At 37.7% G+C, this 18463-nt stretch overlaps 1 protein-coding gene across 2 annotated transcripts in view; it reads left to right on the top strand.

Annotated features, from left to right (window-relative positions):
• Nucleotides 1-18463, top strand: part of HYCC1 (hyccin PI4KA lipid kinase complex subunit 1) — a 43042-nt gene that overhangs the window by 15423 nt on the left and 9156 nt on the right. For both annotated transcript variants that reach the window (XM_059470208.1, XM_059470198.1), the window contains exons 2-10: nt 3960-4039; nt 4933-5034; nt 8722-8901; nt 11563-11643; nt 12184-12299; nt 12623-12718; nt 14360-14476; nt 15200-15287; nt 15779-15938. In XM_059470208.1, the coding sequence (XP_059326191.1) occupies nt 3989-4039; nt 4933-5034; nt 8722-8901; nt 11563-11643; nt 12184-12299; nt 12623-12718; nt 14360-14476; nt 15200-15287; nt 15779-15938 (991 nt within the window). In that variant the 5' untranslated portion in view covers nt 3960-3988. The remainder of the gene's footprint in view (nt 1-3959; nt 4040-4932; nt 5035-8721; nt 8902-11562; nt 11644-12183; nt 12300-12622; nt 12719-14359; nt 14477-15199; nt 15288-15778; nt 15939-18463) is intronic.

The following is an 18463-nucleotide window of genomic DNA, read 5'->3' as shown; positions in this document are numbered from 1 at the left end:
ATTACAGGCTGATGTACCTTAAAACAAGACTTTTTTGGGAAAAATGCTTTGTAGTGTTTGTTGTATTATTTGAACTTCCATTATGGTTTTGGTATTTATAAAGTACATTCTTAATGCAATTTTACACTTTTTTTCCCCTCCTTTTTTTTAATTCTCAGAGTAGCAGGTATTTACTTTATCTACTTTATGACTTTATGTTGCTTTAATTCTGTAGTGGCTGGGACTTCTCATGCTTCCAGTGCCCTATATCTTGCAGTTGTATCCTCTGGAACAAAGCTGTAATTAAGGCATGCCTTTTTAATCCTCTGGGTCTTTTTTTTTTTTTTTCTGTAGAAGTTTAACAGATGGTACAAATTAAGCCTTATTTTGGTGCACTTAGTGTTAAAAATCCCATTTTAGAGTTACCTTTTAAAAACTTCATGTGGGCTTCAGGAAAAAATTGTGTTGTTAACTGAAACCTGTTAATCCTTCTTTTGGAACAGTCTTGGGTTTTCCAACTCTGTCCAAATATTGTGCCAGTCCAACTTGATCAGTTATGTAACTGGGACAAAATGAGGCAATCCTCAGTAAAGCAGTAGGTTGTCTGCCTGTTTAAATAGATCCCACACAGCTGATATATGGAATATAAGCTTTTTTTTTCCTTCTGGGGGACATCAATTGAACACCTAATCCATGTCTTCAAGGAAAATAATTGTAAAGTTAAGAGTTCTTATTTGTGATACTCAAATGTGTATTGTTGTGGTTTAGGCAGATATATATGAATTTTTTAAAGTATAAGGTAAAATAAGGACATTCTATCCCCTGTTTCTACTGCCTTAGCTCTGAGTGGAATGTCTCTGCTACTTTAAAAATAAATATAATAGATCTGATCAGCAAAAACTTTGTCCTATTTCTTTTCTACAAATGTCATTTCAAAAGTTCATGCTGTTGCAAAAAAAAAAAAAAAGTCATCTTTAAATACTGAGTCATAAAATTAGCCATAAAAACTTAAAGTATTTTTCCAATGGCTAATGCCAGCCAAGGATGCTCTTACTTTTTTTTACTGGCCAAATGAAACCTCTGTTCTCTGGGAACCTTTAGTCTGAAAATAATGCTTGATGGATCACTAGAGAAGGGTGAGAAAAAATTGAATCTTTTGGATATGTGTGTCAACTATGGACTTGGTGCATGCAGGACTCCTTGGCTCTCTTAAATAATGAACTTTTGCTCTGAGCAATATTAGGACAGGTATTTGTGCTATTAGTGGGGCTCAGTAGGGGATGGTTACTGTTGTCAGCAGTGCTGAAGCATTGGACTCTGCAAAAGCCTTTGTCCACCTTCATAGGAATGAAAGTAGGGCCGGCAGGTTGTGGGATTCTGTAGGAACTGGCAAGGTGGTTGCTTCAGTAATTGTAGTGGAACTAGTCTTTGTTTTTGTTAGCACATGGTGTTACCCTTCAAAGCCTCACTTCACAGCAGGGTCTCACACACAACCTATGCTGAGCAGTCAGGGACTGCTCCTCTGTATTTTCATTGTTACATCTTCAGGGACTGTCAGTGCTCATCAGGAAGACTTGGTATTTAGCTATAAATTAATATACATGGCAGTCCTTCCCATTTCTTTGTTGATACAGGATGAAAGAATGGATGAGTTTTAAATGGATCTTTGGTGATCATGAAGTCCAGCCTCCTTTGCTCAAAGTAGTGAAAATTGGAACAGGTGTCTGTCTGGCTGCTCAAGGTGTTATCAGACTGTGTTTTCACTGTCTCTGATTGGAGACTCTTCAAGCACTCTGGCACTTGAGGCAATTTTCTGTGCTCTGACATCCAGGGTTCCTGGGGGATGCTCTTGCTGCTAACAGCAGAAGTGAAGGTGACAGTGGGTACCTTGGCCTTTCCTGTATCTTCTCTCAGCAGATCCCCTGCTGATTCAGTCATGGATCCCTAGCTTTCCTGTTGCTGTTTTTGCAAAAGCCCAGGAACCATTCTAGAACATTCTTGATCCTCCTTCTTGATTTGATCCTTCTTACTGGGATCCTGTGATCTACTTTGTCACGGTCTCTGCAGCTGTGTCTGCCCTGACCTTGACACCACTAGCCACTTTTTCCATGTTTGTAGTTTCCCATGTTTAGTGGAGGGCCTGCCTTTGGCTCCTCAGTCCCCTGTTTCAGGAGGTAATAATCAATGCACTTGTTCCCTCTTCTGTTTCCCCTCCAAGAGATAAGAGGGTAATTCATGTTCCAAGTGAGGACCAGGTGCCTGTAATGTGAGGTTTCTTCTGCTGTGTATAAAGAGGAATTCCTGTGTTTTGTCTTGCTCAGGTGATGAGTAGCGAACACCTACAGTAGTGTCACCCATGTTGTTCTGCCCTCTCATATGTGACCCAGCTCCCAGCTGTCCCATTGTCCACAGCAGGGCCAAGCTCCATGTGTCCCTGCTGCTCTCCCAACAAAGGGCAGCTTTCTTCCCCCACAGGCCTTGAGGAGCCCATATCCAGCCATGGCAGTGGAATGGTCTCCAAAAATTAAATCTTCCTTGGCCCTTCCCTGTTGTCCTTTCATCCTCCAAAGGCAGTGTTTTGTAAGCTTTGTGCAGACTTGTGTGCCGTTGTAGGGTTGGGAGAGAACATTGCCACAGCTGCTGCCCTGGGATTTCACCTGTCCCAGTCCATTATTTAATGGTCATGCAAGTGAGGAGAAGGGGCACAGAAGTCTCTGGTTGCCTTATGTTATTATTGTGTATTACAGTGAAATGAAATGAAAATGAAATTGCTGGACAGCCTGTTTTATTTTATTCCTTTTGCCATTCATGTCTGAACAGTGATTTCCTCACAACCCTGTCTGGATCTTGGTCACTACTTAAAGCCTTATTTAACTTTTAGATTTCTCCATTCCCCCTGCTCTGGAGGGTTATAGTAAGCTCTTGCTATTATCATGTCTGGTTCTTCTCCCTTGAGGCTTCTTAAAATATACCATATATAGTCTGTATATGCTCTAGTACAGTCTGGATTTCAGAATAAAATACCTGTATTTGTATTATAAAAGGCAATTCTTACCTCCATCTTTTCCTTCCTTGTCTTTCCCGGACAAGCCCATACTTGGATATTAATACTTCAAAACTAATTTTAAACTGGCAAAGTAAAACTTGGTGGGATATCTCCCATGACTGAACATTTCAGTAATTTTTTCCTCAGATGAGTATTTAATTTTGTCACTGGTTGAAATCCATGGACACAATTTGAATAAGCTAAGAGCGTGGTCTTTTAACTTCTAGTACTTTTGTATCTTGATATATTGGTCTTTTGTGTCAGAATAAGCTGCTCCAAGGGACAGTTGTTTTTAAGTGGTTTCTCAAAATTGAGGAGAAATCAGGAATTTATTTAGTAGCCATTCTGCATCTCTTGTGTTCAAGTCCTGTTGCTGATGACCTCTCTCTGTCTGGGACTGGGCAGAATGTTGGGCTGGGAAGTCTGTCTGAGGCTCCATGCAGAGGCAGCAGGCTCATTGTCCTGCAGTTGCCATGGTGGGGGAGGACTGAAAGGTTTTCCATCCACCTTTATTTCAGTGACCTTTTCCAAGCTGGGAATTGCAGTTGACTTGGAGAAACCTAAACAGTCATTTCTCTTCAGTGAATCCATACAGTTTCCTCTCGAGTCTTGTAAGCTGAAAAATAAATTGAAATTGAGGAGAGTAATATTTTCTGTTTTCAGAATGCCATTTCTGAAAATCTTAGACTTGCTTCCCACGCAATACATAGTTGGAATTTATTAAACTGCTGTATGTGAAGACTCCTGTGCTTAATGCTTCCAGCAGCATGCATAAGTGAGGTACAATAAAAGTTCAAAGTAATGTCAGCATGTAAAAATGTTAACAAGTAAAAGCATGATTAGATTCTTTAAATATTCACAGAGACCTAATTTTCATCATCTGCTTAATGTAGTGACTGGAGTATTCACAAACTGTGTTTGCTTATTCTTTCAGGCTGAAGGTTTTGAAGCAGATGTTGGAAGATGTTAGCTGTGGATACTGGGGTTGTGGAGGAGTGGTTATCAGAGTTCAAGGTAATACACTCTCCAATATGTAGCCAGAAGTGTTGAATCACTGCTGGTGAAGTGCGCAGGATGTGCTTGCATCCTCTAGAAAAAGAAAGATAGTAACCTTGGGTTTTGCTGAGATTATGTGATAAATACAAATGTCTCCATGAAATGTCTCCATGTAGCCCCTTGTAGCTCTTTGGGGCTACATACTTCCTGGCAGAGAGCAGTGAAAATGTATATCATAGATGAATGATTGTATTGGTTTGAGTACCAGACATGACTGTAGGTTTTGCTCCTGCTCTGCTTAGATACACTGGAAATATGTTTTCCTGTCTGTGGAGTGGAGTCCTTTCAAGGACTGGAGATAAGAATTACTGTAAGACTTGCACACATTTAAACATACATCTTCTAGAAGAGTTGTTAAAAACATTAGATTTTTACCTTCTTAAGTATTGGCAGAAAATATGTTTAGTGTTAGAGAAGAGTTGGAATTTGCATTTACTGGAATTTGAGCTTTTCCACAGTAATTCTGTATCTGGTAATAATGTTTACTACCTGTGTAGAGTTGGTCTTGAAAACTCCTTGAAGTATGGATCTGAAAACTGTAAAAGTTTCACAGGACTGACATCTCACAGTGAAATTTCAGTGGCTGTTGCATTTTTGTAACCTTTTAAAAATCAATTTCCTGTCTGCTATTGTTACATTCCATATGAAATTGCAAAGTGACAGAGTGCAGTATATCTTCTGGCAGTACTCTGAAAATGTGAGGATTTCTTTGTGAAACAATGTTTGGTTTACTATAAACTCTGATAAACAGTTTATAGTAAACTCTGATAAACAGTGACTTGTAATGAAAAATTGTTGAAACAGCTGTTTTATTTAATGATAGAAATTGCTTATAATATTTTTTATTTCAGACACTGCCAGAAGCATCCATATCCAGCTATGCTACCAGCTTGAAAGACAAGACTGCTTTGATTTCATCTCTTTACAAAGTAATTCAGGAGCCACAAAGTGAAGTGAGTATTTTGGATCTCTCACCCAAAATGTCTGACATAACACTGGCAGAATGAAACCAAGACCTTGCATGCTAGGTAATTAGTGAAGAGTCTCCTTCAAAAAGTTGTTCTTAGCCATGACATACTATCATGGAAAAAAAATTGTAAGTTTTGTAACCTACTGATCATAGTTAAACTTGTAGGTCACATTCATGGGTTTCAGGACTTGGATGTAGAATTGAGAAATGCATTAAGAAATTGAAAAGATGTTTGTGTCTGATAGAATTCTTTCTGTAATTAAAACTTGAATGTGAATCTCTTGGTGTGAGAAGCTTGTCTGTATAATGCAAGAGAACAAGTTAGGTTAGCCATCTTTTTTAAATTGTTGCTTAGGTTTTTTAAGGTTTTTTTGTTGTTTGAAATGCATATGATATAAAGACATGGATTTATACATGGAATGTACCCTTACTGAAATGAGGGGAAAATGTGAAAAAAAAAATGTAGGAAAGGAGGGGCAGGTTTTCAGGTTTTCTCAGTACCTGTACTAAGAAGGTTCTGTATCCCATGACTGCCCTTCTTTCAAAATGTCCAGGTATGTTCAGAACACCCTGATCTGGGTTTAATTGTGTGTTGTTAACTGCCTTGTACCATCTGGAAGTCCTTTTGTGCATTATTTTAATACTGCACCAAATCCTTAAATTTTCTGAAAAGACCCAGAAATAAGGCAGCTTCCCAAAGTTTGAGATTATGGCAGTACTAAAGGTCAGAAGATAAAAAGCTTTTATATATATGCTTTTAGAGAGAATGCTGGTAGTGAAGCTCCCAGGTTGTCCAGCAAAGAACAAATGTACTTTTAATTTGCTGCTCAGAAAGGCATTGTGAGTCATTCCAACTACTGAGTCAAGCCTGTCTGGTCTTCAGAATTTGTATCAAAATGTAAATTAATCTGATGAGTCTCCCTGTTGATAGCCTAATTAATACTTTCATAAGTTCTTTGATTTCTTACTACTTCTGACAATCACTAGGTTTCTCAGGGGCCTTAGTAGCAGGGTGCTGCTGCAACTTCTGCTTGAAAAGGTTGTTGGGATAATTCCAGGGGCAAGGTGTTGATGATTTCCCTGTTAGTGAGATTTGGAATTGAAATGAAAAGCTAGTGCTGACACTGAGTGTTGTGCTGCCTCGACAAAAAGTACTAAAATCTCTTTTGGACTGTTCTCCAAGTAGCCATTGCTTTGTGGGAGAGGCCACTTGGAGCTCTCCACATTGTGAAAATAGTTACAAGCCAGCAGTTAGAAAGAAAAGTAATATCTGCCAACTGCTGTTTGAGATCTGTTGGCTGCATTGTGTAATGCCAGCTTGCTGCACTGTGGAGGGTATGTGCTGTCCTCTCTTATCTCAAGGGTGTCGTGCAAAGGGGAAGCATTAATGCATGAACACTACAAATACTGCGCAGTTTGAAAATGGACAAACAACCCCATCTGTACACCTTTGAATGTATGCACTTCTAATAGTTATGAGTACCATAAAATTGTGATTAATCTTATTTTGCAGGATGGATAAGGGTTTTTTTTGAGCATTTGAAAAGTAATCATGGGTATGGGCATCTGTAACTGCATTTTCCTGCTGGTTCATGTTTGCTTTTTATATGGATTGTTTTGGTTTTGTTTTCCAAAAAATTTAGTAGCCATTTGTAAGATAAAGGGACTACTTGTTTAACATCCACTTCATAGTAGCTGTGTTAGTAAAGACTTTGTTAGTTACTTTTGAGATTCGTGAGCCACTTGCTAGGTGAAAAATGTAGTTCCATGAAAGAGGAGTCCAGAAGATGTGTAGATTTAAAGGACTTAAAATTCACTAAAGACTTTCAGTGGTCAAAAATAATTAAATGAATATGTGATGGGGTTTTTTTTAAAGATTGAAGTTCTTTTGCTTTTTACTTAAAACACTCTTGCTGTCTTTTTAGATAGGAGCCAAACAGGCATTTGCATTAGGAAATAGCAAGTGTTTGCAGTGTCTAACACACTTGGGTGCAGCTTAAAAGGAACAGGGATGAAATTGCTTGGACATTGTTCTGTTCCAGCATTAAGAAACATCTCAGTCTAGTTCTTTTAGAACTGCTTAGTTCAAAATGATATCTTGAAACAGCAACAGTCATTAGTGCGTTTTGATATTAGGTTGTAGCATCTGGTGGCATTTTGAGGAAGAAAATCTGTTTTGTACTGATTATGCATCTCAGTGTGCTGATACAAAGCTGTCTGAAGTGGGATAATGATGTAAACATGGATACCTGTCACAGCTATTTATGGGCCTTTTAAAGTTCAAACACATCATTCAGAACTGGTACTTCATTATGGGAAGGATGCGAATTGTGTAAAAAATATAAGCTGAATATGGAGCACAGTTCTGCTGGTAGGGTTTTCTAGAAGGATCTTTGCTGTACTGCTCTTAAAACTGATGACTAGTTTAGCTTGGCATGGCTTTTTTGCCTTTACTGTAGAATTTTCAGGGATGATATTTCCAGAGTGAAGCTATATCTCTCAGAAGCTAAAAGTTCCTCTCTTTTAGAATGGATCAGATTGTCCCAGATTACTTCTTAAAAAAGAACTCAAATCTGCTAAAATCTTTCAGTTTCAGAAGTAGCTTTGGCAGGTAAGAAATGTTGACTTGACTTTTTTTCCATGTTCAGGAGGAAAAGCTTAGGAAAGCAAGCAGGTATTTTTCTAGCTTGGTCTCCCTGGTGATTTTGCCTTCTTTGCTTCAGTAAAGGGAAGAATATAGAATTGCCTTTCTTATTTTTCTGAAAATTTACTCTACTAAAACTAAAGTTGTGATCTAGACAAATAGCAGGACTGAATTTAGTAGTTCAGCTTGCTTTGGAAGTGCCTACTGTTTTTGACAATATTTTCTAATTGGAGAAAATTAGGAAATCTCCTAATTTCCATACATTGACAAGTGGTGCTTAGCAGTGTTTCATCCTTATATCAGAGGTAGGTGGTAGCAAAAGAAGGCACATTAAATCCAGGAACACAGGCAGGCTTATAACTTCATTGTTTTAAAGTCTTTTTTTAACTTGATCTAGCTCAGTGTATTACTTCCAGTTCAGTGTTTTACATCCATTTGTATCAGCTTAACAAATTTGATTCTAAAATTACTCCTGAGGCTTCCAATTTCTGTCTTAAGTGTATAAATACATTGAAGCTTCTAGAAGCTTATGAGAGTGAGGAAATAAACTTATTCTATTGTGTACTAAGTTTTTGTAATACTTGGAATATAAGTGTCATACAGCTCTTCTCACTAGGTGGGTAAAGCTTCTAGCTTCATTTTGTGTATGCTTTTGGAGTTGTAGAATAACAAGACCTTTGTTCAGGTACTTTGCCTGTATATTAGAGATACTGAGAAGTATGAGGGATGTGATAACTATCCTCTATTTTTTGCCTTTGAGGCTGGAGGAAATGAGCCAAAACCAAGGCAAAGCAGCCATTGGAATTTTTTATTCATGTAGGATGAATGACTCTACTTTCATCATACAAAAGTATGTTATAGGCATGAAAGTGTGTAAGGTGACTTGAGCAGTTACTGTATCAGTCATGCCCTGATAACTAAAATGCCATTTTTATCAGTTTACAGTTTTGGCTAAAGGGTTGTTCCAGACAAAGTTGCAGATTTTTGTAATGTTTTATTCATTCATGATTGTGCCTTGTATTTCAGCTTCTGGAGCCAGTTTGCCACCAGCTCTTTGAGTTCTACCGCAGCGGTGAGGAGCAATTGCTGCGCTTTACGCTGCAGTTCCTGCCAGAATTGATGTGGTGCTATCTTGCTGTCTCAGCCAGCAGGGATTTGCAGAGCAGTGGATGCATAGAGGCTCTTCTCCTAGGAGTTTATAACTTGGTTTGTATTTCAACATTTTGTTTTGGAATTAAAATGAAGTGATTATTTCAGTCCCAACTCATCAAATCGGTGTCTGTCAGAAATTACAACATGAACTTTCATTCTTTGGTCAATATTTTCTCTGCTCTTTCTGTGGTTCTTGAATTTTTTGTTACTTATTTCTTGTGATTGAACTCACATTCTGCTTGAGGACTTTTTGAGGCACTGCTTTGGAAATTGTTGCCTGTATTTTGACTATCTGGACTAAAACCACAAAAAAAAATTACTTTCAACTAATACTTGACAGTTGCTCTATCTGTGCTTTGAAGAACAGAATTAATAAGGAACTCTTAAAAACACCGTATTTTAGTCTTTTCATGGCTATTTTGAAATACTTAGTGGTTTTTAATATCTGTTGGGATTCTTGTCTGTGTAGTTTGTTCTGGTTGTTTTAGGAAGGCTTTTTATGAAGCAAAATAGTGATGTCAAGTCTCTTCATCTGAAAATCTGGAGAAGGCAGCTGGTATCCATCTCCTAGAAATAATCATAGGTGTCTTCACCAAGCAAATGGAAATATCTTTTTCACCCAGGAGTCTAATTTAAGAGACCCGAGCCCTTATGTTCCACTCCTCCTGAGGCAGAGTACAAGCTTCCTGCCTTTTCTGTATGCTTAGTTGTATCTGACAAGAAGAACATTCCTGAAAAGCATTTGCTCTTATCTTCTGCCTTAAGGCAATTCACTCCTTTCTATCCATGATGAAGTAATTTAGGGTGGTTCATGGATGTGGCTGTAATCACTTGTTTTTCTCCCAGAAGAGATTACATTTAAGTTAAGCTTGAAACCAGTCTGGTAACATCCTCTCTTAGCTGTGAAGAGTTTCTTTCTCAATTAGTAACTTGGCTTTCCATCTCCAGCTGCCTGGGGTCATAAGAATTTCACAGCAAGCTTCTCTTGGGAGCTGTAGATCATCATGACTTGGGGAACTTTTTTCCCTGTTTTGCTTCCAGACATAAGGAATGCTTATGGTAAAGCAGTGCTTTGTACTCATGCTGACTTCTTCCCTTCTGTTGCATAAAATTTATAACTGGAACAATCAAGATGGTATTGTTCTTTAATGTACAGGTTAAAAAGGTAGTAGGTGACCTGCTTAGATACTTACTTTCTCTTTAACCAACAACTTTATGTATTCAAAACCAAGAGGAAATATGAAGCCTAATATAAAAGTAATTCCAATGTAAATATGTAGAGTGGACTCTTGGAAACTTAACATGTTCAGTAGGAGTCCTGCAGTTTCTTACTGAAGGAAAATGAAAAATGAAAAATTTTGCTCAGAATAATTTTAAATTGGCTGCATTATGAGGGGTGTGGAATTATTGTGGCTGAACCTTGAGATCATGAACTGGATTGTTCTACATTCAGCTTAGGGATGTACAGTGGTAGTGCATGCAGTTGAAATCTTTTGCTTTCCTAGCTGTAGTTATCAGAGTGGTTGTTTAATACACTTCATATACTTTAATACACATCATACACTACAAATACATCTTGAAATCTACTCCTGAAACTTAATTAAAAATCTGATTATAATGAGGAATTATAATCATATAAAATATTAATATTTTTAGAATTTAGAAGTTTGGATGTAGCCATTTTCTTTCCCTTTCTCCTAAATATTGAGGAACATGTTTTCCATATTTATCCAGGAGCAATATTAAAAATTAAAGTATAAGTGGTTTATGTGGAGAGTGGAGAATCTGTGCAGCTTTTCAGAAGAAGCAGCTCTGTGTGCCCTTTTGATCCTTTTAAGTCTTCCTTTACTGCTTTGTCTTTTATTTTAAGACAGGAGTTTTAATAATTACTATGTAAAGTTAGACCTTCAGCCTTCCAACACATGGGTGTTAGGAGACATTGAAACTTGTCTCTAATTATTACTTTTGGGTATATGAAATCAGCTGCTGAAATTTAGAAAAGAGGGAAGTAAAATTTAGTGTGTGGTGTTTGTTTTGGTCAAGTCTGCTTTGGATTTTTAAGATTTTTTTATTGGAAATACTCCAGTGCTCTTCTGTGGTACAAAACCACATCTTGTTTTGCCTTACCCATTAGTCTTCTGTTAGCTTACAGGAGCAAGAAGTCTGCCAGCTACTGCTGTGGTGGTATCTTTTGGGAAGGTAGCTTCTCTAAAGCTTTGCATCCATGCTTCTTTTAATTCCTTAGAGTCAATTATCAGACTTGGGCTTTTGCAAGTGCTGTGGTCTGCTGCTGTCAAACCTTATGAGGCTGCAGTCATTCCAGAGCTGTAATGTTTCCAAAACAAATTACTTGTTGAGTGCTTACTTGATGGTTAATAGTTTTCAGAACAGAATTATTGATTGTTAACCTTCACAATTAGCAAACAGTGTATAATTAAAAAAATATAATGTTGTTTTAAACATGATGTTTCCTCTTAGTGTTTTTAATGTGGGTTATGTATGCAAATGGATGTGCCCTCGGCTAAGTTATTTGAAGAGTTTTCATAAACAAACAAAATGTGCTGTGGTAGAAAGCAAATAGAGAGATAATTTCTAGCTTGCAACTTGGATTGTTATAGTATCCCTATCAGTCCCTATAATAAATAGTTTTTAACACTTTAGGATGTCTGTTTTCTTTAGTACAGTGTAACCATTTATATCTTCTGTCTTTTTCAGGAGATAGTTGACAAAGAGGGACATAACAAAGTGCTGAGTTTCACAATTCCATCTTTGTCCAAACCTTCTGTCTATCATGAAGTAAGTGACAGCTACAAAGTGAAGTTCCTGATTGATAAGGGCAGTGCTACCATGGTTGTCAGGGGTCTTGGCCAGTCAAATATCTCCCAAGGCTGCAGGCATCTCAGTGGCCAGAACCTGGAGAGCATGGAGTTCAAACCAATGAGAGCATGCAGACTGGGACTTTCAAATGCCCAAATGCTTTGGGGGCCTGTTTGTTAAGAACAAAAGTGAAAAGCAGTTTTAACATGTTGTATGATGACATAGGAACATACTTCTGAGATTTCTGAGTGCTGCTAACTGGTATCTGAGGCCTTTAAAAGGTGGAATAGTCATAATTGCATAATACCCATGCAGCAACTATGTATTTTTTTTTTTCTTTTCTGAAGCCATGTGCCTTATTTGGTGTAAAATGAACAGATAACATCTAAACAGTCAGATAACATTAAGCCTGTTGAAAATTCATATATAAATATGGTGATGCTTATTGTTGTCTATTTCCACTTGCATTATAGCAGGATTTGAGGTGGACATGCTCTGAATGACCCTTTTTTCGTTCAGCCTTCCAGCATTGGCTCCATGGCTCTCACTGAAGGAGCTTTGTCACAGCACGGTTTGTCCAGGGTTGTGTACAGTGGACCTCATCCTCAGAGGGAGATGCTGACAGCCCAGAACAGGTGAAATTGTATCATGGGATTTTGCTTGAGAGTCCCTAATAGATCTAAGCTTCTAATTTTTAGTGTAGTTGCTGACTGAAGGAGGATAGGTGTATGTTGTGTTTTGTCATGTGGTTTTTTCTTTTAAACACGTGTAAATGCAGATGCAGAAAGATCATCAGGGCATATTACTACATGGAGGGGAAAAGCTTACTCAGCTGTTGATTAAATTGAAATACAATGCCAAATCTGTTCAAATAATTCTTAAAAATTTCCCTGTACATTTGTTTTCTTTTAAAAAACAAAGTTGGTAATGGAATTGCAATGTTTCTTTCAAATCCCAGGTTTGAAGTGCTGACTTTCCTTCTGCTCTGTTACAATGCTGCCTTAAGCTACATGCCTGCAATGTCTCTTCAGTCATTGTGTCAAATTTCTTCAAGGTAATTTCTGTAGGTTGTTTACTGTTGAAATGCCATTACTAAATTGAAGTGCAGTCAGTATGGACTTTTTTCTCAAAAACAAGCTTTGAGTTCCCAAAGGTCGCTTTTAAACTTGACTTCTTCTCGTAGCTGTTTACAGCTGCAATATTTGCTTTTAATTTATCTTTTATATAACTTTGGGTTGAGATCTCAAAATGGGAAACAATAACCTGGCTTATATGCAGGTTAAGCTTCTCTTTTAAGAGGAGAAGTCAAAGGGAACTGTTTGTTTTTAATAACAGTAACTGTATTTGTGTTAACTAAAGAAAAACAAGAAGTGTCTTTTAGAAGTGTGGTGTATTTTGCATTGCAGGTTTAAATAAATTCAGGGGCTGTGCAGGTTTAAACTTGTAATTATAGTAGGTTGAAACTAGGCATACATTCATTTTTATGGATACATTGAGCATTTCCAAAACCAGCTGTTGCTTCAAAAAACCAAAATAACAATGCCAACATGCCCCTCCTGACCTCAAAACAAAACCTACCTCAGCTTTAATTAGAGTGTTTATTTTTTTTTATCAATATCATTTTTCAAAGAAGAGAAATGGATAGTAAACATGTTTGTCTCTGGATTTTCAAAAGTGGACTGTATGTTAAGGGAAAAATTAGAATGCTTTCCTTAACCCAGGAAACTCAAGAGACCAAGAAGTCACCCTCAGCAGCTTTTTTCTAGCCTAGTTCCTAGGCTTCCCTCACAACTAAAGCATGATAATGGATGCTGTAAGATTTCCTCTTCCAAGGAGGCAGGAGACTTCAGAGTTTGAAGCACTTGGCAATATTTACCAGAGTAATTACAAGATCTGTGTTAGATAAACTGCTTTAATGTATGAGGTAAAAATACTTAGAAGCTAAGGATTGTGGAAAGGAGACTGATGTTGCTTATTCTGCTTGATTGGGTTCTGATTGTATGTGGAATAAATAATTTTTAAAGCATCCAACAAAACCCCAAGCAAGTTACCAGTAGGTACAAACAAGTCTTTCTACTTAAAAATGTTCAGTGTCTGGATCCTGAATTATTTAATGCTATACAATTTAACTTCTTCATTTTTCTTCATTCCTGACTGGTTTTGTCATTCATCTGCTTACTGAAAATCTTACCCTGACAGCAATTTAGAATAGACACCATGTTAGAGTACTGGGAATATTTGTCAGAAGCCCTGAATATCTTTCAGTGTCCTGTTTGGATGTGGTGGAATCTATATTCTGCTATTTGGATATATAGAATAACTCCTTTAATTGGTTTGAGCAATGAGGAATTTAGGGGGTTTTCTTTAGGCTCTACAATAAATGTGTTTTCTTCTAGTAAGTCTAATTCAATTTTTATCACTTTCTTAAATTAAAATATGAATTGTAAATATGAAAATTACAGCACAAAATATTTTGTGTTGATCTCAAGTTGTAAATCCAGATTTTTTGCATCTGGGCAGTTACTAAGTCTCTCTTCATAAGCATGTTACCTTACTCAGATGTCATTCTTGCATTTTTAGAAGAAGTAACTCAAGGCTTCTAAAAACTGATCAGTACTGGTGAAGTATTGCAAGTCTATAACCTACAAGGGTGGTTCCCCATTATTTACCAATGACAAATGTATGATTTCTTCAGAATTTGTGTCTGTGGATATCCTCGCCAACAAGTGAGAAAGTACAAGGGAGTCAACAGTAGGATTCCAGTTTCATCTGAATTCATGGTCCAAATGCTAACAGGGATCTATTATGCCTTGTAAGTTGTTTTTTTCTAATATGCAAACAAAATGCCAGCCTAATTTGTGTACTTGTTCAGACACACTACCTTGGAGGCATTTCATTTTCTATGAGCACATGTTGTGTGAAGCAATAAGGGGTCCTTGGGAAGAGACAGTTCTCCAAGCAGTTGATGAAGTTACCTGTGCCATAGTGGGGAAAGAGGACTGGAGCAGGACTTGATAGGTGTAACTGCTGATGGGAAGAAAATACTGTAAAAACTCTTTTCCAGCCATTGTCTGCTGTTCACATTTTTGCATGGTTAGTTTTGACATCAGTCTAGTTAAGAAAAAGAGGTTATATTTTTTTGTCTGAAATGCTGGTGTCATCTACCATTAGAAAGTCATGTTAATGTGTGAAGCTTAGTAACTGAAATAATTGGAGACTAGTAATACAGGAATGCTCCAAAGATGGAGTAATATTAAAAAATCTTGATTGTATTTCAGAATGTTTTGTGAGTAGCTGATCAAGAGCTAATGATACAATTTTTAAACTGCTTGGGGTGGCCAATGAAAATAAAACTTTGTCTCCGTAGATGCTACTTCAAAGTTCTCTAATTAGCAGTCTTACTGCTAACAAACAAAAGTAGATCCAATTTTCTAAACTGAATCTCAAGGAATACCAGAGTTGTGAAGGTTAGGTGACCAAGAAGGTTCATCTTTTGACATGATGCTTATTATTCCATATACTTTTACCTTTACAGTTATAATGGAGAATGGGATCTGGCTCGAAAAGCAATGGATGATGTTTTGTATAGAGCACAGCTTGAGCTGTATCCAGAACCTCTGCTGGTAGGTATTTTATTTTCTGCTCAATACTTTGTTGAGTAGAATTTTTAGCCTGGGAAATCCTTGCTGTGAGCATGCATGATACAAGATGATAGCAGGAACCTGAAGCTGAGTGTGTGCTTGTGCAAACAGCTCAGTCTGTAGGTGCACACACTACACAGGGCTTTCACTGCCCTCAGTTGTGGTGTCACGCTTCCTTGTGACCAAGCTGTTTTCAGCAGAACACTTCTGAGTCTTCAGAGCTAAGCTAATGGTGCAGCAGAAGGAATAGCCACATCTTGAAACTGAAAACTTTAAGAAAGTGGCAAGTAGAAGTTCTGAGAGCTAATTGCAGCCAGCATTCTTTATAGGCCATGCAAAAAGGTGATGTGCTTTTTGACCAGAAATTGGAATTGTACACAGTATTCTTCTTGAAATAGGAAGAATCCCTGACAGAATTCTTCTAAAATTTATATCTTTGTGATAAGAACTTAAGTGCATCTCTTCTGTTCTAGGTTGCTAATGCAATAAAAGCTTCATTGCCTCAGGGTGCCATGAAATCTAGTAAAGAAGGTACAAGATGCATTCAGGTTGAGATAACACCTACTTCATCCAGAATATCAAGGAATGCTGTGACTAGCATGTCTATAAGAGGGCATAGATGGAAAAGGCGTGGTAAGAAACACATTTTGCAATGAATTCTTAGCTTTTTCCATGTTTTAAAAATAATATTGAGAATTTTATTATTTCATATATTTATTGCTTATAGGCAAGCAGCAATTTGGAGGTTATTATTTTCTTGGGTGGTGAATGAGAATCTCAACGCAGTTCAGATGAAGTATATTATTTATTTCCTTAACCATGTTTTTAAAAAACCGCACCACACACAAACCCTTTTTTTTAAAGGGAGGTGTACACAGTTAGTGCTTCCTCTGAAAATTATGTTCCTGCTTTCTTCTGAAAACTAATTTCTAGTACCTGAAGCAAAAGAAATATTTAAGGACTTTACCACAGAACCTCATCTGTCCTAAAGTACTTAAATAAAAATTGGATTTAAGGATAGAGGGGTAAACTGCTATGTTTTGGTGTTCTGGTTTAAGCCCACACAACAAGTAAGCCCCATACAGCTGCTTACACACTCCCTACAGTGGGATGGAGGAGAGAACTGGAAGAGTAAAAGTGAGAAATCTTGTTGAAATAAAGCCAGTTAATGAGATACAGCAAAAGCTGTGCCTGCAAGCAAAGCAGGGAATTCATTCAGCGCTTCCCATGGGCAGGCAGGAGTTCAGCCATTCCCAGGAAAGCAGAGCTCTGTCACATGTAACAGTTATTTGGGAGGGCAAACAGCAAATAACTCCCCCTGTTCCTTCTTCTTGTCTCAGCTGTGTGTACTGAGTGTGGTGTTACATGGTCTGGGATAACCCCTGTCCCAGCTGTGTCCCCTCCCAGCTCTTTGTGCACCCCCAGCCTGCTCGCTGGTGGGGTGGGCTGAGGAGCAGAAAAGGCCTTGGCTCTGTGCAAGCAGTGCTCAGCAGTAACAAAAATACCCCTGTATCTACAAAATACCAACATCATTTCCACCCCAAATCCAAAACATAGCCCCATGTCAGCTGCTGTGAAGAAAATTGTCTCTGTTCCAGCCAAAGCCTGTAGATTTGGGCAGACTAGTTTAAGGGCTTCCACAAAGCAGAACACAAGTCTGGGATGAAAAGTAGGAAAAATTGATGCCAAATGTACTGCAGAAGTAGCAGTACCAGCAAGAGATTCTGTGAGTCTGAATGTTATATTCCTTCACCTTTGCCATGTTCAGATGAGGGAAGAGCCACTGGACCAGCAATCAGAATTGGCAATTTTTCTGTTGGGATTGTAATCTTGGCTGTAAACAGGCTAAGAGCAGGAGTGTAGGGTAGAGTGCTTTTCTAATAGGTTCACTGAAGATTTTGTAGTACCATTAAAATTTCTGTAGGATGTTACTAAGTGAGTTTTTGTAGTACATAGACAGTTAGAAAAATTTTGCTAAGTTACTTGTCATAAATTGGCCAAGAGGTAATTCAGGTAAGTGTTGAGAAACACTTGATGGTAGAACACATTTGTGGTTCTAGTACCAATAGTGAGCTGCCAGAGAGGGTGAAGGACAGAGAAGAAAGGTGAAACAACCAAATTTCATTTCAGTTGATTAAAAACTACTTAAAACCATCAGACAAACCCAAGGAGCAAAACATTAGTGTCTTTAGTGAAATGGAGTAGCAAGTCATTACTGACATCTCAAGGCTGCTTTCTTTCTTCAGCCTTAAAGTTATTAAGCATGGATTATTGACCAGATGCAAGAAAACTGTATTATATCTTAGCTTTTAAATGTACAAAAACCCTCTGAAGCCTGGCAATTTTGTTAGCTATTATTTTTGAGTGGTTTTGATGCTTGTTCAAATGAGATGGTGGAGAGTAATACAGATCAAGGATACTTAGTGTTAGGTCATCTAGAGAAATTGAAAGTGTGTTAAAATAAACATTCCCTTTGTGTTTACAGGACACTACAAGCGTCCAAAATGAGTATTGGATATATCCGTATAAGAATGCAAAGTTTTCAGCAAATACAGAAATAGAGAAGTTTCTACAGTTATTGCCTCCTTGCAGGGAGTCTGGCTTGGTGAAGTTCAAGGAAAAAAGTGTGTGACAGGTGTGCCCTGCAGCAGATAACAGTAAGGTGAAAGGGAAATGAAAATACCAGTTGAACTCAGAAGTGGAGTGGAATGCTATGTCTTATGAGAGTCTTATAAAGTAGGACAAATTGAGAGAAACAGCAATAATCTAGTGAGTGCAATCCAAGCAAGGAGTGAGTAGTCAGTATTCAGAGATAAAGACTGAAAAATTAAGGACTTTTTCAAAACAGCTCATGCCAACATTTTGTTTGGGTTTCTGTGAAAATGTTGGATTTGTCTCAACAGTACAGGATTTAATGAAGAGGAAGAAAATCACACAGTGTAAGGTGGGTTGGAGTGGAATACATGGCAGGTTGTGGGAGTAATTGTAAATTTGAAGGCTATGCAAAGACTAGGCTGATTAAGAGTCCAAAGCTGAACCTGTGGTATCTAGCTAAGTGACTGCCAGTTGTGTTATTTTAAATGGTAAATATTCCGTACATAAATCACTTTGGCTAATCTCCTCAAAATTCTCATTATAAAACCCTAACAAACCTTTTG

This window comes from Ammospiza nelsoni, chromosome 1 (genome assembly GCF_027579445.1).
Source record: "Ammospiza nelsoni isolate bAmmNel1 chromosome 1, bAmmNel1.pri, whole genome shotgun sequence".
NCBI classification, from domain to species: domain Eukaryota; kingdom Metazoa; phylum Chordata; class Aves; order Passeriformes; family Passerellidae; genus Ammospiza; species Ammospiza nelsoni.
This window is presented reverse-complemented; position numbering and strand designations above follow the sequence as displayed.